This window comes from Aegilops tauschii, chromosome 3 (genome assembly GCF_002575655.3).
Source record: "Aegilops tauschii subsp. strangulata cultivar AL8/78 chromosome 3, Aet v6.0, whole genome shotgun sequence".
Taxonomy (NCBI): Eukaryota; Viridiplantae; Streptophyta; class Magnoliopsida; order Poales; family Poaceae; genus Aegilops; species Aegilops tauschii.
Genome location: NC_053037.3, coordinates 65,902,778 through 65,925,449, shown reverse-complemented (window position 1 = coordinate 65,925,449; position 22,672 = coordinate 65,902,778). Strand labels below are relative to the sequence as shown.

At 49.9% G+C, this 22,672-nt stretch overlaps 1 protein-coding gene across 1 annotated transcript; it reads right to left on the bottom strand.

Annotated features, from left to right (window-relative positions):
- Positions 1-16,251: 16,251 nt before the first annotated feature.
- On the bottom strand, positions 16,252-18,212 carry LOC109777876 (zinc finger CCCH domain-containing protein 2). Its single transcript, XM_020336431.4, has one exon. The coding sequence runs from the start codon at positions 18,094-18,096 to the stop codon at positions 16,945-16,947; it is 1,152 nt and encodes a 383-aa protein (XP_020192020.1). The 5' UTR covers positions 18,097-18,212; the 3' UTR covers positions 16,252-16,944.
- Between the last annotated feature and the right edge of the window lie 4,460 nt (positions 18,213-22,672).

Here is a 22,672-nt window from a genome sequence, read left to right as displayed (position 1 = left end):
GTCCAATCCGGCGCGCGCCACTCAGTCGCTGACGTCAAGAAGGCTTCGGCTGATACCACGACGCCGGGATACCCATAACTACTCCCGCGTAGATGGCTAGTGCGTATAGACCAAATGGCCAGACTCAGATCAAATACCAAGATATCGTTAAGCGTGTTAAGTAACCGCGAACGCCGACCAGGGCCAGGCCCACCTCTCACCTGGGTGGTCTCAACCTGCCCTGTCGCTCCGCCACAAAGATCCACTTGCGGGTACTCCTACGAGCCGACCCGACTTTAGTCATCACATGTGTCATGTATAAAGTATATAAGTATATACCCGTGATCACCGCCCAGGTGATCACGGCCCGATAGTATAGCACAGCAGACGGACAAGAATGTAGGGCCACTGATGGAAATCTAGCATCCTATACTAAGCATGTAGGATTGCAGGTACAGGTATCAACAGTAGTAGCAAGGATAGGCTATGCATCAGGATAGGATATCGAAAAGCAATAACATGCTACACTACTCTAATGCAAGCAGTATAGAGAAGCATAGGCGATATCTGGTGATCAAGGGGGGGCTTGCCTGGTTGCTCTGGCAAGTAGGAGGGGTCGTCAACTCCGTAGTCGAACTGGTCAGCAGCAGTGTCGGTCTCGTAGTCTACCGGAGAGAAGAGGGGGGATGAAACAGTAAATACAATGCAAACATAAGCATGACGATGCGTGACATGACAATGAGCGGTGCTAGGTGCGCCCTAACGCGACAGTAGGTGGTACCGGCGAAGGGGGGAACATCCGGGAGGTATTCCCGATGTTTCGCGTTTTCGGACAGACGGACCGGAGGGGAAAAGTTGCTAGTTCGATAGGTTAGGGGTTGTGGTGGACGAACGGACTGCGTATTCGGATTCGTCTCGTCGTTCTGAGCAACTTTCATATAGAAAACATTTTCATCCGAGTTACGGTTTAAAAGATATGAATTTTCAAAGTTTATTTGAATTTCTGGAATTATTTAAATTAAGCAAAAATGAATTATGACGTCAGCATGAGGCAATGCTGACGTCAGCAGGTCAACAGGTCGGCTGACCAGTCAAACCAGACAGGTGGGTCCAGTGGGACCCACATGTCAGCCTCTGTTAGTCTAATATTAATTTAAACTAAACTAACAGTCTAATTAGAGGGGTGGGCCCCATATGTCAGTGAGTGATTAGTTAATCTAATTATTTTTATTTATAAAACATTTTTCTTTTTCTCTTTTTTTTAATTTTGCGGCGGGGCCCACATGTCAGTGGCTGGGCCTGCCCAGTCAGCAGTTGACTGGGTCAACCCAGTCAACTGGGACCCACGGGGCCCACTGGTAGTGGCCCTGGGGTGGCCCCAGGCCGGCCACGTCGGCGGCCGGCGCCGGAGCAACTCCGGCGACCAAAACAGCGGCGGCCCCTCGCCGGAGTTGGCCGGAATCGCGCTACGGGGCTCGGGGAGGAGCGGGGCTAGGCCCATTCGAAAGGGCTCGCAGCGCCGCATCCAGGGGTGGCCGGGGCTTCGCCGGACTTGGCCGGAATCGGCGCCGGCGAGCGGCGGAGGCGGCGGCGCGCACGGGTGCCCGACGGAAATGAGGCTACGGCGGGCTATCGAACAAGCAGAGGGGCTGGGGGGCATCTACGCGAGGTGGGGAGTGCAACGGGCTTGAGCCCGTGACCAACAGGTCACCGGAGCCTCGCCGGCGGCGAGCTCCGCGGCGCGGCGTTCGGGCGCGCGTGGGGAAGCAGCTAGGGGGCGCGCGAGAGAGAAAAGACAGGGGAGGAGGGGGAGAGGCTCACGGCGAGGCTGTAGGGGGATGGCAGCGTGCTCGGGGAGGCTCGAGGCGGCGAAACGGGGCGGCGATCGACGGCGGCCGTGCGGGGAAGACGAGCTCGGGGAGGCCGTTGCAGTGGCTCGGAGCTCCAACGGAGAGGTGGAGGTGGTGTAGTCGAGGGCGGCGACGGCGTACGACACGGCGATGTGGCGATTGGGTCACGGTGGCCGCGGGAACGACGGTGAACGGCGGCGACCGCGTGGGGCGTGGGGAAGGGAGGAGCGGCGCGGATCTGGGGGGGAGAGGCGCAGAGGCCGAGAGGAGAGCGGGGCGAGTGGGAGAGAGGCCCGAGGAGGCGAGGGTGCTGGCGCCCTTATCCTCCCCGTCGCGGGCGAGGTGGTGCGGCGGGGACTGCCCCTTTTCCGACCCCGGTCGGGGGAACAGGGGAGGGGGGCGAGTGGGAGAGGTGGGCTGGGCCGGGGGTCGGCGCAGTCGGGCCAGGGGTCCAGTGGGGGGAGGGCCTTGTCCTTTTTTTCTTTTTTTCCTTTGCCTGTTCTATTTTCTGTTGTATTTTCTTTTTATTTATTTATTTTCTTTTCTGTTTTATTTCATTTAAAAGTACTTAGGTATTTTATAAAAATGTGTTTTCTCCACCACAATTACCAGTGTATTATTTGGCACCCACCGAACATTTTTGTTTAAATTTTTGAAAACTTTTATTTTCCACTTTGATTTTGATTGAAGTTTGAACTAGGAGTTTGAAAAGAAATGTGATGCAATTGTGATCAAGCCCTGTTTAGCAACATGATTAGCTTAATCTCAAAGAGTTACTGTAGCATGATTCTCGGGGTGTTACACATCCCTGGATCGGTGATGCTGACACACACAGTACTTGAAGGATTTATAACAAAGTAGCAATCACACACTTATTACATCGAATGTCTCAAGAGAGAACTTATTACAATAAATATGACTTAAGGCCATCTAATATGATAACAGCGGAAGGCTTGGAAGATAAAGTGAGTCCATCAACTCCAACGGCATAGCTGAGTGCACGACAAACGACCTAGCGAACCTTACTCCTCGTCTGAAAAGTCTGCAACATAATACGTTGCAGCCCGAAAACGGGTCAGCACATGGAATATGCTGGCAATATAACACAATAGAGCAATAAACAGATAAATGCTATCACTACATGCATATTTGGCTGGTGGAGGCTCTATGGTTATAAGTTTTGCAAAAAGCCAATTTTTCCCTACAACAAAGGCATAAATTTTATTTAACTATCATGGTGGTTGAAACATCATTGAGAAGGTTCCTCCAACTCAATCCCAATTAAAGTAATCATTAACAACCCAGCAAATTAATTTAGAATGGTGAGATCAAATCAATAATTCAAGAACCAGATACCCAAGATGTCCATAACCGGGGACACGGCTAACCATGATTAGTGTCTACACTCTGCAGAGGTTTGCCCCACAAGACTCAATCTCCTCCGTTGGATTTCTCGCACTGCATGGTGTTTGAGAAACGGATGACCGAGACACAGTCTTTCAGAAGCATTAACTCTAACCCCCGGTAGACAGTACCAACCTACATCCCCTACATCTGCTAGCCTACCACTGGAAGAGGTCATGCAGGATACTCAACTATGCCAGAGCCCATAATGGCTTATGGCTGGACACGTAAGTTTCTAGCATGAATAATCTTATGATCCCTTTGAGCCTGGGTGGCGGACCGTAGGATGATCACACGGGTACTCCGGGATATCCTAGGACAACACTGGATTCTCCAGGTGCCCACAAGCAATCCACCCAGATGTGTATTAAAGTTGCCACCTTTAGTTGAACCATTAATTAACAGACTCACATCTTTCATGGATACACTCAACCCAATCCACGTCTACGAGCATAGCATGGCAATAGGCATAACGTAGAAGTAATTCCCAAGGGTTTGGTAATAAAACAGGTAATAGGTTCTACCTCATCATCTACTTCCCAAACCCACATGTTAAGAGATCCTACTCATGCAATGTTTGAGGATTGGAACTAATGCATAAAAACTGGGTATGAAAGAAGTATGACCAATGTGTTACTTGCCTTGCTGACGATCTGCAAATCCTAGAGACTCGTAGTAGCATGCTTCGCACTCCGGAAATTCTATCGCAAACAAACAGTAGCATACATAAGCAATCAAGCAAAGATGCACGGGTAAATCTCAAATAACAAGATCTAATCAGAAAGTTCAATTGAAGAACTCCGGTTTGCAAAAAGAATCAAATCAAACGGAGCAACTAAACTCAAACTGCGAAAGAAACAAGGTCCGATTACTATTCTGGACTAAAGTCAAATTTTACAATACCAAAATCTTGTTCAAATTGGTTAAAAAGAAAGAGGGTTTCGAGACGAAGATCTAGGCGCTTGAATCGCCTGATTCCGATAAACGAGCGAAAAGTTAAACTAAAACGAAAATCGGGGCAGAAATCGCGATCGGAAATAATCGCGAAAAACCCTGGAAAAAGAAAAAACTGACAAACAGGCTAACGAACGAACGTTCGCTTTCTGCGGCTAACGGGCGAACAACGTTCGTTAAAACGAACGTACGGACGAACGTCCGCTAAATAAATAAACCAACGGAAAAGCCGAACCGATCTATTAAAAAAACGGATCTAGGGTTTCTAATAAAAACCAAACGAACCAAAAAAACAAACGGTTTTCTCGCGAAAACCGGCGGCGGCGCTACCTCCGGTGAGGTCGGCAACGGCGGCGGCGGGGTCGCGGGGCGGCGGTGGTGGCGGCGGCTCCGGCGACGGCGCGGGCGGCGGGGCGGCGGCTGGTGGCGGCGGCGCGCGGCTAGGGTTAGGGTTGGGCGCGGCGCGGGCTTCGGTGGGCTAGGGCGGCTCGGGCGGCGCGGCTTATAAAGGCCGGCTGGGCGGTGTCCTAGTCGGGCACGGGCCGGTTAGGTTGGTTACTTTTTAAAAAAACGACGCGCAGAAAAACAAAGAAAAAATACTAAACCGACTCCAAAATCCCGAAATAAATTTTCTCCGTCCTCTAAAAATATGACGGACGAAGTGAACATTTATTTGGGCCTCTAATGCAATTTTGGAAAACACGTATTTTTCCTAATTCAAAAAAATTTGCAATAAAATCCAAATAAAAAATTTATTTGATTTTAATATTTTTCCTCCAAAACTTCATTTATTTTGGAGAAGTCATATTATCTCCTCTCATATATTTTGATATAAAATATTTTCGGAGAGAAAAATTAATTAAAACCAAAATAATCCTTGTTTCAATATTTGATAAAATTCGAATATGAGAAACGTGAAATCCCCAACTCTCTTTGTGGGTCCTTGAGTTGCTTAGAATTTCGAGGATCGAGAAACGAAATGCAGTAAAATATGATATGCATGAATGACCTATGTATAACATTCCAAATTGAAAATTTGGGATGTTACAGAAACGGAGTAATGCAATAAGAACAATGACATGATGTAGACAAGATCCCATCGTTTTATTCTTAGTAGCAACGATACATACGTGTCGGTTCCCCTTCTGTCACTGGGATCAAGCATCGTAAGATCGAACCCACTACAAAGCACCTCTTCCACTTGCAAGATAAATAGATCAAGTTGGCCAAACAAAACCCAAATATCAGAGAAGAAATACGAGGCTATAAGCAATCATGCATATAAGAGATCAAAGAAGACTCCAATAACTTTCATGGATAAAAAGATAGATCTGGTCATAAACTCAAAGTTCATCTGATCCCAACAAACACACCGCAAAAAGAGTTACATCATATAGATCTCCAAGAGACCATTATATTGATAATCAAATGAGAGAGAGGAAGCCATCTAGCTAGCCATCTAGATCTACAAAGAACTAGTCACGCATCATCGGAGAGGCACCAATGGAAGTGGTGAACCCCTCCGTGATGGTGTCTAGATTGGATCTGGTGGTTCTGGACTGTGCGGCGGCTGGAATTGATTTTCGTCGACTCCCCTAGGGTTTCTGGAATATTGGGGTATTTATGGAGCAAAGAGGCGGCTCAGGAGGCACCCGAGGTGGGCACAACCCACCCGGGCGCGCCTGGGCCCCCAGGCGTGCCCTGGTGGGTTGTGCTCCCCTCGGAGCACCCCCCAGGTGCTTCTCCGGCCCACTGGATGTCTTCTGGTCCAAAAAAATCTCCAAAAAGTTTCGCTGCATTTGGACTCCATTTGGTATTGATTTCATGCGATGTAAAAAACATGCAGAAAACAACAACTGGCACTTGCCACTATGTCAATAGGTTAGTACCAATGATATAAAATGATTATAAACAAGAATAATAATATAACAGCATGGAACAATCAAAAATTATAGATACATTGGAGACGTATCATGCGTGTGCGTAGAATTTTTTGTTTTCCATGCAACGTTTTCCAACAAAAACATGGCATAGCAAGCCCGCCGTGTGAGGCAGCGGGCGCGGGAGGCGGCGGCAGCCCTCACGGTGGTGGACGTCGGCGAGGCGGAGTCGCATTCTTCGGCGCCCCGTATGGTCTAGTAGTCTGGGCACCACAACCGCGTGGTGGTGGATGTCGCCGGCTCGTCCTAGGACAGATCCATCATTGATGACGTACACCAGCACCGTTCGGGTTCTGGGCTCCGACGAGGAAGAGTAGGGCATTGGAGACGGCAGCGCCTTGAGTCCCATGAGTCGCCTCGTGTCCCATACCCTACTCTACCTTGCCGGCGACCGGACCAACACTCCGGGGAGCGCAGCCAGGCGCCGGACATGGGCACAACGGAGCCAGACGAGCTTCACTTAAACATCGCTTTACGTTGTATGCAATAATATAGATTTGAGATTTCTAATTTGAGGTATCCGGATAAGGAAAGCAGTATTTGAGACGTGACCGGTCAGTGTCCGCGAACGCGTCCGGACACGTCCGCGTGCATTTGAGGGGTCGAATTTGCCAGGTCCGACTATAGATGCTCTCACTGGTGTTCACGAACCGGAGACAAGCAATCCTATTCAACGCAGCAATAACAACAAAAAACTTCAAGTAAAGTGATTTGCAATGTTGATGTGGACGCTTGTAGTACATGGTAGCATTCTATTAGTGATGTCGCAAAACTTTGACACAAAATGAACCCGGTTTTTTTTTTACAAAATGGCCTATTTGCATGACGTCCGGACCTGGGGCGTCATGCTAGATACCATGGCGCCTTAGGCTGGGAAGTCATGCTATAGAGCATTGCCCGGGTTAGGACGTCATGTTATTAAGCATAGCATCTCATCCTTGGGCATCACGGGAAAATGGGCCATTTTGTGGGGGAAAAGTTGGATCGGGTTCATTTTGTGCCAAAGTTTGAGAACGGTCCAGATTTACTAATTTTCACGCAAAACTGAAGGGCAGAGAAATTTCGCTCCTGACTTCTCGGTGCCACGGTTGTGAAGTATACCGACACCGGCTACTATGCTCTGCACAATTGATAAAGAGTTAAATACACCGATGGTGCCTTAACTTATCCGTTACGGTCACTTTGGTACGTAAACTTACAAAATACATGAAACGGGTGCTACTGTTGAAATATCAGGGTGAGCCTAGGGCCCATCTAACAATTTCAGAAAAATCTCTAAGTGCCCATGTGGGTAAAATGGTAATGGATGTGGTGGGAAGTTTAGTCCTATACCGCTAGTTGTGGAAGAGTTGGACCTCCTTATAAGGGATTCTTTTCCATATGCTATTGGAGCTTGAGACGAGAAGTGGTTCCCGCGCGCTCCTTCTCCGCAGCCCGCCGCAGTTTGCGCAAAGGAGCCAAGCTGAGCTCACACCTATGCGCTTATTTTTGCCAGTCAGGAACGAAGAGTTTTTGACAGTCGGGCCACGACCAGAGATATCGGGTCGTGGGTTGTTACAGACTCAGACGTGGGTCCAGCCCATGCCGCCACGCCTATATATGTGAGGCGTCTACCAACCCTAGCCGTCACGCGAAACAGATCGCATCTGCCTCCACGCCCACTATCGTCCCTTTTGTTGTTGCACTAAAACCAGATAAGTTTACCGGTACTTACTTTAAGCGTTGGCAGACCAAAACCACCTTATGGCTCACGGCTATGAACGTGCTCTGGGTCGCCGGTGTCCCTTCCAACGGAAGGATTGTTCCTGAACAGGAGGAGTTCAAGGAAGCCACCGTCGTATTTCTCGGAGCAGTTCTAAGCGTGATCCGAGAGATAAGTTGGTTGATGCATATTTACATGGCGGGTTGCCAAGGACTTGTGGGAGGCGCTCGAATCTAAGTTCGGCGCCACCGATGCTGGGAGCGAGATGTATACCATCGAGCAGTTCCACGATTACAAAATGGTCGAGAACCATTTTGTATTGGAACAAGCTCATGAGATAATATGCATCGCTAAGGAGCTTGAGCTTTTTAAGTACGATTTATCGGGCAAATTTGTCGCGGGTTGCATAGTCGCTAAGATCCCTAATTCATGGAGAAACTTTGCTACCACTCTGAAATATCAGAGGCGTGAATTCTCGGTAGAGGATGTCAGCGACCATCTGAGTGTCGAGCGGAACTCGAGACAAAGGACTCGCACGGGAAATGGGTCGAAGGTACTTCTATCGCCAATATGGTGCATCGGAGGAACTTCAATTCCCACAAGTCCAAGGGAAAGAACGGTGACCAATAGAATACCGGCTTTAAGAAGAAATGTAAGAAGACCTTCAAGAAGAACAAGAAAGGAGATGGATGCTTTACTTGTGGTTCGGAGGAACATTGGGCCAACAAGTGCCCAAACAAGTACAAGAAGTCAGGGCGGAACTTCAAGTCTGTCAATATGATTGTGGGCAACAATGAGAGTGCTGCATCTGGGTACGGTAATTTATTTACTGTATTTTTCAGTTTGCCAGTCAATTGATTGGTAGGCGAACACAGGTGCAAGTGTTCATGTGTGTGCTGACATTTTATTGTTTTCTTCTTACCAGGTCATAGGCCACGGATCCGTATTGATGGGGAATGGAACGAGTAGTTCCGTTCATGGTGTTGGCATGGTCGATCGGAAATTTACTTCGGAAAGGATCGTGCAACATGTCCCCGCCATCAAGAAAACCTCGTTAGTGGCTCCCTTTTGTGTAGAGAAGAGTTTAAGTTGGTCTTCGAGTCTAATAAATTAGTTGTTACGAAATATGAACAATTTGTTGAAAAAGGTTATGGATGCGGAGGAATGTTTTGCCTTTTCCTTGCAGATTTTCGTAATAAAGTCGTGAACAATATTCATTCGAGTGTTAATGAATCTAAAGTTTGGCATTCATGTTGTTGTCTCATTAGTTCGAGTGTTAATGAATCTGAACTAGCGGCGTATCCCCAAGCCATGAATTCTACATGCTCGTAGTCCTCCTCCTCTCATCGCCTGCCTTAAACCAACCTCTGTGAATTCTGTTTCAGTCATGTTCCCGCACTGACAGCAGCTAATTCGGCATCGAGTGAGACAACAAGTTTTTCGCAAAAAAAAAAAAAAAAAAAAAAAAAAAAAAAAAAAAAGAGTATGGCAGCAAGAGGCGAGAATGCACGGTGAGGGTGCTATGCTACTCTTGCAAACGTGACAAAGCTTGAGGTTTAGAACTTCCTGTGGACGTTTACATAATCCGGTACAGCCAAGAAGATATCCAATGGTTGACAATATCCAATTCTGGTGCTTCTCTCCCACAAGACAAGAATACATCAACAAACACTACTTGAAGGTACCTTTAAAAAAAATACCTTTCAAAAAACACTATTTAAAATTACAGGAATGTTAAACTCTGCCGTCAGATTTTTTTTACCATAGCAAATTGAATGTTTTCTATGACAAATCATGCTGTCGTGAGGATGACAATTTCTTTTAGCAAGCAAGGCAAATTTGAGCAAAAACTGAACATGGCAAGGATTTGGCATACCTTACTTACTAAAGAGAATTGACATTTTCATGATATTATAATTTGTCATAAAATATGTTCGACTTACCATGCTAAAAAATGTTGACGTTCAGTTTGTCATGAATACTTCAAATTTTTAGTAGACAATATAGTACTAGTGATATAGGAGTATTATATTAGTTAGGTAATTTTAACAGCGCCATTGGTCATAGCTCAAAGATTAAGGCCATGTTCGGCTTTCCTCCGCTCCACAGCTCCGCTCCTGGAGCGGGTGGAGTCACAGTGAAAAAACGCGGAACGGCTGTTTCGTGGCTGCACAACTCCTGCTATTTCGCGGAGCAGGTGGAATTCCGAACAGGGCCTAAAATGGAAAACAAGGCCACTGGTCAGTCACGAGGCTTTTGACCGAAGTACTCTACGTGCTTGAGTTGAGACCCCTTCAAGTCCTTGAGTATGAACTAGTTAGTGCAGACCGTACAGGCCCACGACGGGGAAGTTGAGAACCCCGGATACAACTGGCTGCTCCTTGCGTGCGCAAGCCTATGCACTGTGTGGGTTGGTCATGATAGTAGGCGCTGTCTTGTCTGGAGGCGTGGTGCATTTGTGTAGTACTGTATTTGTGGTGCGTGTCTTTTCCAGTCCATCCCATCAGACACAGCCTACTCCACTACCACGAGGAGTACTCCAGCTGCCAACCACGAAATCTTTTGGGTGGTGCCGTATACAATATCGGCAGCAGCCAGATTTCGTGCGATTTGACGGACGCCGGTCGAGATTCAGGGAGCAAGGAACCCATCTTCTCCGGCTTGCTCTGGATTCATCATACTTACTAGTGTAACCACCGGTGAAGGCGAAATGTGCAGCTGCAGTACGTACATGCTCATTGGTCACGACTCGATCAGATCTTGTGTTCTAGGATTATTATTTCTGAGGCTGCTGTACTAGGATATTGCAAGAAGTACTTGTAGAGTTGTAGTCGACCAGTTGAAGAGTGGCGGAGTTGCCAAGAGATGTGTCCGCCTCGTCTTCGGCCGAACAGGACAGGGTAGGTGAAGTCAAACCATATCCCTGCAAAAGCGCACTGAACTGCAGCTCGATCTTATCCCATCGCATGGGTCGAGCGGCTCCCGCTCCCGGTACGTACTACGTACGCAGTTTTGTCATGATCTCGCCGTTGTTTCCGCGGCTCCGCACGGCGCGTACACGACGCCATGCCACGGCTGGTACAGCCACACAGAGAAAGCTTTGTAGCGTTGCGCGCGCCGGTTGCGGACGGCCGTCCTAGTCGATGTCACATGAGTACGTGACCATGGCCCAGCCTATCCGTCTACAGGAGTACGGGTGCGGGCACCCAACGATGCATCCATCGCCATTGTTGTCCATGTTCAGTGGCTCGACCAGGCCTTATCCGGTAGTACGTGCTACGACGAGCTGTGGCGGGCCGCGTGCACGTACGGCTTGCGTCTACGCAACGCGACAACCGGAGCAAAGCGCCACGGCATGGCATGGCCGGACGGCGGTACCGTGGCGGTACAGTTCCATCGACCCAATACATTTCTAGATCTTTTAGGGTGTCCTCGATCTAGCGCGTGAGCTTTGCTTTTCCGGAGCGGTGGTAGGCCTGCAACTGCAAGGCAAGTTGGTCAAATTGTACGTGCTTTGTCGCTTTGCTCGAATTGGTCGGGGAGTGTTTAAGGCCGGCGATGGTGGTTAAGTAGATAGACGTACCGCCCGAACCACCTGCCCACGTGACCGGTGCGATGCGATGCTATGCTCGTTACTTAAAGCAAAAAGTCACGGTTTTGCCAAGGCATCAACTCTGCTTGCAGTTGCATGGGAGGGGAGGGGAGCATGCACTGTCGAGTAAAGATTTCATTATTACTCACTTGATTGTTGTTACATTATTATTATTATTATCACCATAAAAAAGGTCTCATGTTCGTTGGAATCCAAATTACTCCATACTTCCAACCTGATATGCTGCTCCAGGCCGTCGTTGCTCCCACTATAAAGATCTTCATCAGGTTGGAAAATCAGAGGAAGATCTTTTTTCCCGGCCGGCCGGGCCGGGGAAACGAACAAGGTGCCGTACGCTGGGTGGTGGTGCCACGGCGGAAAGCGCCGCCGTTGCTCTCACCGTCTCACGTGACGGCGACCCCCTCACCGGCAAGTGGGGTGGATGGATGGATAACATCGGCCGGAGATCTTTAACGGAGCGGCTTGCGTGGCGCGGCCTCGAGATCTTTTCTTGGCGCGTACTCCGTACTACGTACATGGGGTAGGCTCCTCCGTCCTTGCGGCTTGTCGCACATCAAGCGGCAACCAAATCGTGGCCACAAGCGCGGCAATCAATCGGGGGTATGTACTACGCGTCGGTGCCGACTTGGATCACGTTCTTCTCACGCCAGAATTTATGCGGCTTGATCAGATTCAGATCCCCGCTGGCATGCATTCAAACGAAGCCAGATGATGTCAACTCGAATAATATGTGACACGGAAGCTCTCAACAAGTTTAAATGTTTGCTGCAACAGGTTTTTTTATATAAACAGACGGTCTGAGTATCAAGAACATGTATCCATCTCTCTCGTACGCGACGCCGTACGCACGGCCAGAGGCGACTGAACGGTGGCCATCGGCAAGACCAAACAATGTATAAACCATTCAGTGTAATCTTTGTCTTAACTGAACCACAGCAGTGTGACCTCTAGCAATGTTCCAACGAGCGACCTTTGTCGTCAATTTTCATTAATAGTTGAGAGCAAAGACGAACTGAAATAGTGCCTCCTCCTACTACTCCTCTGCCTAGAGTCGCTGGCCACTCCGACTGTGGCGGCCGCCGCCTCCTGCCGTTGATCACCCTGATCACGGCAGCCACCCAATTCGTCTTTGATCCCTTGTCCTTTCCTCTTGGCTTGTCGTTCCGTTGAGGGGAATAGTTACATGAGTTTTTCGCTAGTGACAGAGTTCTCGCGATCCAAACTGTTGGAAATGTTAGCATTTTCTGACTAATCTAATCCATGAGTAAACAGTAAGCATGACAAATATGCTATATATCTCATACGCATACATAAGCATGTGAGCATGTACAGTTCATAGAATCAAAACATCTATGAACAACATACATACGGCCAACACATGAACGAGCAAATAGGGGATGAACGAGTCATACCCTCCTGTTGGCCAGGCCAACACGGTAGCGGCAGCCTCGGCATCGGCCGATGCCTTCTTCTTGGCGGCTTCGTCGTCAGCCATGAAGTCGATGCAGAGGAAGTAGTGGAAGTAGAGGCGGACAGAGACGGGGACGGATCGGGAGCAGTCGCGTCGAGACGCTCCCCAAAAACCTTATTAACGTTCTTCCGGACAGGATCTCGAACGACAGGGTTCCGGATGCACCTGCTCTCCCGACCAACCGTGCACGCGGTCGTCGGGATGGGATCGCCGAAAGCAGCACAGAGAGAGGAACGGTAGATGACGGCTAGGGTTGTGCGAGCGGGAGTGAGCGAACTTAGTTAGGTTCACTCCACTGGCCAAAGCCTTCTTATATAGGCCGTGGGGTAGATGGGCCTAGGCTTAGGCCCACGACCGAGTCCGCCAATAGCCCATGGTCCAACGTCTCACACAGTGGCACTTTCGTAAGAGACTCGTTAATTAACCTGACGGGCAAAAATAAGCTTCGGCTAGGCTCATTCCCACAACCCGCAACCCACGGCGCACGCGCGACATGACGAGGCGAGGCGAGGCGAGCAACGGAGGAGAAGCGCGCGTGTACAACTCCTATTCTCAAGGTCTTAATAGCAACTGATAGAGCAGTCCTTATAAAGAGGTTTAACTCTTCTTACTGTAGCAGTATGGTAGTAAACTTCTCACCACTTGTCGTGCACATTTATGTGCTTAGAGATTAACCAGGAATTATTGTCTTATAGGCCTAAGCCCATCCCTAATCCATCACAAACGCCAACTGAATAGACTTTTTTTACGAAAATGATTTAGATGTATTATCAATTCGCCGGAAGTACAAATCACCTCAAACGTAATAAAATTACATCAAGATACTAAGACCGCCAAACGATCACTACCGCCGCCAGAACAAGCCGCCAACGCACCGCTGTCGCCGCTCACCTATCGAAGCCGGCTTGACCTTGTCGATGACAGCCGGGAAGTCTTCGTGCACGTGCCCCGAAGGACTAGCACCCTGGAGCCGCAGTCGTCGTCGTTAAAGCCTTGAATAGATCTGAAACAAGTGACACCAAATCTCACCACATGACGAGAAACTCTAACCTCACCGCCCCATGACAACGGCAGGAATCTACGCTGGAGCTCCGTCGAGTCCGTCCAAATGGATATCGGGTATTCCATCCATATAACTCAACAGAGACCTAGGTCGCTTTTGTTGGCAAAGTAAAACTCGAGGCTCTTTGATTCGAAGGATATCCAGGTAACTTTAGGAAGATTCAGATCCTTAGAAATTCCGCCTGTTTTGTTTGTTTCGTAGGATTATGATCTGCAAGTAGTTCCCCCCTTTGAATCCGTTTACACTACGTAGTAAATTTTACGGACGCTGCTTCGGTGCCGTCTGTTAGGCACACATGTCACTGATCCAACTGCAGATGCAGTTACGGTAGTCAAGCTCAGTCCAAATTTTACAGGGAAAATTCTGCTCTGTTCCAACCTATCGGAAATTATTCTGTGTCCTTTTAATGTGCACCACCAAACACCGATTCAATAATGCAGAATTCAGGTGGATGCAGCACAACAATCATGTGTTTCATCCATTCAAGTGTTTCTCTCCAGTACAGTGAACCAAAGAGACGCACAAACAGCAATCGACTGATCGTGGTAGGTGAAAGGGGACCTACGCATTTCAACCCAGCGAGCGAAAAGACGAGGCTGCATCAATGCAGCAACCAAACGCCGTGAATGTGGTGAAGGAAGAAAGGGAAAGAACTCGTGGTGAGCAGAGCAATCGAGCAGGGCGCGCATCAGGCGTCTGCATCTGAAGCTCTGAACCACCATCATTTCTCTCTTTCTTTTTCTGCGAATGACTATCACTTCTGCCTGCTGCGTCCACTGTTACTTTGCCTTTGGCTTTTGTTGCAGGTAATTATCTTCGGCTTTGGCTTTGGCTGCAGGTAATTATCAGATTGGCACTCGCCGTAGGGCCCTCCCCTCCCCTCTGCGCGTTTTGATGACGGCGTGGCTTCTGCATCTGAAGTGAAAAGAAGGGTCGCGTTCAGTTCAATTCGGCCTCAGGTTTTCTCGTGGCCTTGCTCTATTCACAAGGATGGAATGGTACTCTACTGTGTTCCGGAAGATGGTGTAGAGTGAGATACAATCGTACTAGAGGCTGCTACGAGATACAGATGGAAGCTGAATCGTCGCCATCTACTACGATGTGTGCAGTGCAGCCCTACCGAGCGAGGCAGGTGCGTGAACGCGACGGAACGATTTTTGAAGAAAAAGAAGGAGCTCGAAAGAAGGAACAGAGGGGGTGGAAGGAAAAGAAGATAAAGAAGGCTCTGCCTCTGGCCGCTGTCTCGTAGAACCGGACAGGCCTCGGGGTTCCCTCGACCACACGATGCAAAGGTGGCAAAGGGCGCCGCACCACCCCGCGAGGCCCCACGCCAGTACTGCTGCTCCAGGCCAGGCCAGGCCAAGGCGAGCCGATCCGATGGATCGAGTGCCGCGCGGCGCGGGGCGAGCGAGGGAGGAAGAGTCGCCGCGCCCACGCGCGCCCATCCCGTCGCCCGCGTCGCTCTCCGGCTCGGGACACGCCACCACCCCATCATCATTCCGTCTCCTCCCCTCTGATGGCGCTAGATTTGCGAGATTTGGGGTGGTGGTGGCGCGACATTCCTCCGGCCCGGGTCCGGTCGCTCGATCCCTCCCTCCTAGTACTCCGTTAGGTCGCCGTCGTCGGAGACGAACACAATACCGGCAGGGAGATCAAGCTCGGCCGCGCAAGAACCATACGACGCCATACGTGACGTGACACGAGAACAACCAAATAAGGCGAAGCAAAAACGTACCGGCGTGCCACGGGGGTGGAGAACGTACCACTAGTAGTAGTACAAACCGAGAAAAGGAAGCGGAGCACTACCAAAGAAAGTCCGCCATGTACGATGCTGGCTCCCGAGAAAAGGAAGAAGATCTTTGGCATGTGCGACGGCGACAGGGACGACGCGCACGCCGCCGGCTGTACCAATCCCCTCCTCGCAGGGCCAGCGCACCGGAAGGGGAAAACGACCAGGTGGCCACTCCGGTGCCGTCGCGGTCGCTCGCCGGTCTCTCTCACGGGGGGTTCCACGCCCACATCGCCCCCATACTGCTCCCAACCATCCGAGTTCCACAGCCACCATTGTCGACCACGCCGCTTCAACCGTCGCCGGACACGCGCGCCGGTCACCACCACGTCACCGCAAGCGCCAAGCAACGATCACAATCAACCATTTCATTTCATTCACACTTATTTACTGGAAAGAACAGGTAGATAGATATAGCAAGACGTGCAACACAAGAAAAAGGGGTAAAAGAGTAACCGGGAATATTACTTTACTGATAGATAGATATAGATAAACATCATTTACTTGATAATAGCAAAGGATTACACAAATACATTGGGGAGTTCGTTCGTTCATCACCATTGGACGAACAGGGATTAAAGGCTGCTAGGCAGCTAAGGTACAAAATATGCTGTGGGGGATCATCCTTACGAAGGAGATTACATTAATAATTAACAAAATGTGAAATCAACTAGAGGGCGGTCGAAATCGGTCAGTCTTCGGCTAGTCCACATGATGCACTGCCGAGGACGACGATAAACAAACATCAGCACCGGTAATCACAGGAATCAAGTCCACCTTCCAACCTCATCTTCACCATCCATCCATCCATGCTTCAGCACCTATCCACAGAGAGGACGGACCACCACCACCACCTTCCGAGTTCCAATCCATCTCTTCCCTCCTTTTTTTGGTAATTTTTATGGGTAAATTCCTACACTTCCTCAAGAACCCCAAAACAAATCCACCCATCCATCTTCATCTCATCTTGCCTCCCTTCCGCCAACCAACCGGGAATATTCACATGGGAGAGTAGATAGCAGCTATGTACAGGAATTTGCAGCAACTGGAAATAGCAAAAGAAACTTGGGGATATTTTTTTGGGGGGCCATTTTTCTTCTCCTTCTTACCGCCACCTCCGCCGTGAAATCTTGTCGAGCACCTCGTCACAAAATGAACTTGCAAGAACGGCGGCTCGCCTCAGTTGATCAGGTCGGAGACCCAGCCGACGTCGGGGCCTCCCGCTCCGGCACCGACGACCTCGCAGCTGCGGGGCGCGGCACCGTCTCGGCTCAGCCGCTCGAACACCTTCTCCCGGAGCGCCCTACCGGACTCCACCCTCTGGACTGGCTCCTCGTCGTCGATGAAGCGGAGGTTCAGTGGCTCCAGGTTGGCCATGAAGCTGGAAGCGCTAGTCTGGGTGCCCATGGGGGTGGTGGGGAGGCTGTAGAGGCCGGCGGCCTTGGGCGAGCCGTAGGCAGCAGGGGAGGTGGGGTAGCCGGACCATCCACCGGACGGGGACGCCTGCGCCTTGGCGAGGCGCAGCTGGCGGAGCGAGGCGAGGACGTCATTGACGGGCGACCCGACACCGGGCCAAGAACCGCGGCGATAGGAGGCGGCCCCGTCGGGAGACAATGGCGGCGACTCGGAGGGGGGCGACTTGGGCGGCGAGGAGAGCAGGGTGCTGGTGGGCGAGGAGGACATGATGCTCTTGCTGAGGTAGCTCTCGAACGCCTGGCGGCGGAGCGGCGAGCCGTCGTAGGACTCGGCGAGCGGCGACAGGGGCGTGCTCCTGGGGCTGGAGTGCTGGGACGGCATGGCACGGAGCTGGTCCGGGGTGTGCGCGAAGAAGCAGACGCGGCGGCGGCAGGCGGTGCCGTCCTTGCAGGGCTGCGTGCGGTAGCGCGCCGGGTGGAGCCAGCACTCGAAGACGCCGTGCGCGTACTCGCAGGCGTCCCCGCGCTTGCACCCGCCCTTGCGGAAGTCCGGGCAGGCGGTGCCGGAGTAGTGGTACTTGCGCGGGTCGCGGCGGCGCGCCTTCTCCCCCGGGTGCGCGAAGGGGCACTCGGTCCAGTCGTGGCTGCGTCCGCGCGCGCACCGGCGCACCTTGAAGTCGTACATGCGGAACTCGTCGCAGGCGTAGGCGTCCACCGCCGCCGCCATGGCCGCCGCCTCGTCCTCGTCCTCCGCGGCGCCCGCGCCCGCGCCGACAAGGTCGTTGCACGGCAGGTACTGGCGCAGCGCCGCGAACAGGAACGGCGTCTCGTCGCCTCCGCCGCCGGCGTCGACGCCGCTCACCGGGAGGTGGTTGCCCCACGGCGGCACGCTCACTCCCTCGCTCATCATCATCATGGCTGTATGCTGGCTGCTCTGCTCGCTCTGCTCTATGGGAAGAAGAGATCTGCTAGTGGAGGACTGAGGCTGAGGCCTGTGGGTGGGTGTGGGACTGGTTGTGGAGAAGAACACCAAGCGGCGCGCGCTTATAAACACCCAGGCCACGGGCGGAGTAGCAACGCGGTCGTACGAACTAACTGGCGCCGTTTGTGGGCAGCCACTCCGAGCACCTCACTGACACGTGGTCCCCACTATAGGCTCAGGGCCCAGCGTCAGCGAGAGGGGATGACGGGAGGCGGGGATAAAGGCGCAGTACGGAGCGTTACACGCGGCGGGCGGGGAGGCAGGGTGTCAGGCATGCGGGAGGCGAGGTGGCTCGAGGGGGCGTTGGGCCGGGGACACGTCGTGGCGTGGGGAGGGGAGGGAGCCCTACGATCTTTATTTATTTTTGCCCTACGTGTATAGATTGGGGGTTTGGGGTTTGGGGTCCGGTCCGTCGGGTGGAAGAGAAGGAAGAGAAGATATTCGTTCGTGTAGGTTCTGGAAACCTGGGGTAGGGACTGGTGTGGTGGCGCGGGTTGGACAGATGCGTGCATGCAGATGGGTGGTGAGGTGGGGCGTGTGGGCAGTGGGCTGCTCGCCTTTTTTTTTCGTTCCCCAGGCGCGTATGTGTATCGCCCTGGCCTCGCATGTGCTTGTCGCCTGTTTGGCTGCTTCCGAGTTTAGAATTATCCTGCCTTTCCACTTAGCGTAAGAGGAACTGTACTTATATGTGTATTTCTGTGAGCTGCTGGGATTAGAAGTGTGGGGAGGAATTTGTTTGGCTGTCAACGTCCGTAAATTTCCTACTAATAGTAATTGTTGAAAACGGGCATAATCCATGAGTGTTCTCCTGACTGTAATTAGCCCGGATTTTTCATGAGTAAAAAATACTCCCTCTGTAAAGAAATATAAGCGCGTCTAGATCATCTTTTAGTGATATAGACGCTCTTATATTTTTTTGAGTGTTTGTTAAAACATAATCAGTTTGTTTAATTCATATCTATATGTTTTCAAAGGATGTCACTTCTAAGCTTCCACAAATAACGCAGCAGCAAGGAAAAAAAAGCTGAGACAAAAAAAATTCACAAACATAGTGAACGTTAGATGTGACACAGTAATGTCACATCTAGATGTGTCACATACCCAAACATAATCACAAATATCTAAGGGAACTGAACTAGATATTTGTGTGAGCTGCGAGGATTAGAGGCAGGGGGGAAGTTTCTACGCTGTCGACGTCTATGTAATCCTTAATAATTGGATTGTACGTTAGAAACTTATAGCCATAGTTTGTCTTCTTGTGTTCGTGTCCTAGGTCTGTATATTTCAACTGTGTTATAAGTTCCGAGACAGCCGTTTGGTTGCCTGCTTGATGATCTGGCCTACCGCTTTGGCTAGGTCCGAATGCTTGCGGACTGTTTTGGCTTCCTTATTAATAAAAGATGGAGCCGGAGAGAACCCCCTTTGATTAAAAATAAACTTAACCTCGGTTAGTTAATTAATTAATTGGGCGTATTGCAGATTTTTCAAAGAAAATAAAAAAAAAAACAAAAAACATCTAAGCACATGCGCACGGACAAGCGCACACCTTTCTTCATGTTGTTCATTTTTCCAAAGGAAAACACTAGTTATCCTGCCCTTCAAGCCACTTTGCAACTCGAGGATGGCGGTGGCAGGAGCTCTCGTCGATCTTCCTCTTATTCATTTTTGCAAAGAAAAACACTAGTTATCATGTCCTTCAAGCCACTTTGCAAACTCGAGGATGGCGGTGGCAGGAGCTCTCTTCGATCTTTCTCTTGTTCATTTTCACAATGAAAAAACACTAGTTATCAATGCCCTTCAAGCCACTTTGCAAACTCGAGGATGGCGGTGGCAGGAGCTCTTGCTGATCTTTCTCTTGTTCATTTTCGCAAAGAAAAACACTAGTTATCATGCCCTTCAAGCCACTTTGCAAACTCGAGGATGGCGGTGGCAGGAGCTCTCATCGACTTTCTCTTGTTCATTTTCGCAAAGATAAACACTACTCCCTCCGTTCCTAAATATAAGTCTTTGTAGAGATTCCACTAGGTAGACTACATACGGAGCAAAATGAATGAATCTACATTTCAAATGCATCTATACACATCTGTATATAGTTCATAGTACAATCTCTACAAAGACTTATATTTAGGAACGGAGGGAGTAGTTATCATGCCCTTCAAACCACTTTGCAACTCGAGAATGGCGATGGCAGCAGCTCTCGTCGGTCTTCCTCATGTTCATTTTCGCAGAGATAAACACTAGTTATCATGCCCTTCAAACCACTTTGCAACTCGAGAATGGTGGTGGCAGGCACCTCCGTGTTCAGCACACGTTCAGCTCGATGACGTCCCTCGTACTCTTGATCCAGTTGAGGCCGAGGGAGAGCTTCGTCAGCACGACGGCGTGGCGACGGTGATGATGAAATTACCGGCACAGGGCTTCGCCTAAGCACTACGACGATATGACCGAGGTGTGTAACTGTGAAGGGGGGCACCGCACACGGCTAAGAGAAACTTTGGTGTGCCTTTGGTGTGCCCCCTTCCCACGTATATAAAGGCGGGAGGGAGGAGGAGGCCGACCAAGGTGTGGCGCGCCCAAGGGGGGGGGAGTCCTACTCCAAGTAGGATTCGCCCCCCCTTTCCTATTCCTACAAGGAGAAGGGGGGAAACAGGAGGAGGAGAGAAGGAAAGGCCCCCCCAACCCTAGTCCAATTCGGTTTGGGCTTGGGGGGGCGCCTCCACATGGCTGTTGCCTTCTCTGTTTCACTAGGGCCCATGAAGGCCCATTAACCCCCCCGGGGGTTCCGGTAATCCCCCGGTACTCCGGAAAATACCCGATACACTTCGGAACATTTCGGTGTCCGAATATAACCTTCCAATATATCAATCTTTATGTCTCGACCATTTCAAGACTCCTCGTCATGTTCGTGATCTCATCCGGGACTCCGAACAAACTTCGGTCATCAAATCACATAAACTCATAATACAAATCGTCATCGAACGTTAAGCGTGCGGACCCTACGGGTTCGAGAACTATGTAGACATGACCCAGACACATCTCCGGTCAATAACCAATAGCGGAACCTGGATGCTCATATTGGCTCCTACATATTCTACGAAGATCTTTATCAATCAAACCGCATAACAACATACATTGTTCCCTTTGTCATCGGTATGTTACTTGCCCGAGATTCGATCGTCGGTATCCTCATACCTAGTTCAATCTTGTTACTGGCAAGTCTCTTTACTCGTTCCATAATGCATCATCCCGCAACTAACTCATTAGTCACAATGCTTGCAAGGCGCATAGTGATGTGCATTACCGCGAGGGCCCAGAGATACCTCTCCGATACTCGGAGTGACAAATCCTAATCTCGATCTATGCCAACTCAACAAACACCATCGGAGACACCTGTAGAGCATCTTTATAATCACCCAATTACATTGTGACGTTTGATAGCACACTAAGTGTTCCTCCAGTATTCGGGAGTTGCATAATCTCATAGTCACAGGAACATGTATAAGTCATGAAGAAAGCAATAACAATAAACTAAATTATCATAGTGCTAAGCTAACGGATGGGTCTTGTCCATCACATCATTCTCAAATGATGTGATCCCGTTCATCAAATGACAACACATGTCTATGGCTAGGAAACTTAACCATCTTTGATCAATGAGCTAGTCAAGTAGAGGCATACTAGGGACACTATGTTTGTCTATGTATTCACACATGTACTAAGTTTCCGGTTAATGCAATCCTAGCATGAATAATAAACATTTATCATGATATGAGGAAATATAAATAACAACTTTATTATTGCCTCTAGGGCATATTTCCTTCAGTCTCCCACTTGCACTAGAGTCAATAATCTGGATTACACAATAATGATTCTAACACCCATGGAGTCTTGGTGCTGATCATGTTTTGCTTGTGAGAGAGGCTTAGTCAACGGGTCTGCAACATTCAGATCCGTATGTATTTTGCAAATCTCTATGTCTCCCTCCTTGACTTGATCGCGGATGGAATTGAAGCGGCTCTTGATATGTTTGGTTCTCTTGTGAAATCTGGATTCCTTCGCCAAGGCTATTGCTCGAGTATTGTCACAAAAGATTTTCATTGGACCCGATGCACTAGGTATGACACCTAGATCGGATATGAACTTCATCCTGACTGCTTCATTTGCTGCTTCCGAAGCAGCTATGTACTCCGTTTCACACGTAGATCCCGCCACGACGCTTTGCTTAGAACTGCACCAACTGACAGCTCCACCGTTCAATATAAATAGGTATCCGGTTTGTGACTTAGAGTCATCCGGATCAGTGTCAAAGCTTGCATCGACGTAACCATTTACAACGAGCTCTTTGTCACCTCCATAAGCGAGAAACATATCCTTAGTCCTTTTCAGGCATTTCAGGATGTTCTTGACCGATGTCTAGTGATCCACCCCTGGATTACTTTGGTACCACCCTGCTAAACTAATAGCAAGGCACATATCAGGTCTGGTACACAACATTGCATACATGATAGAA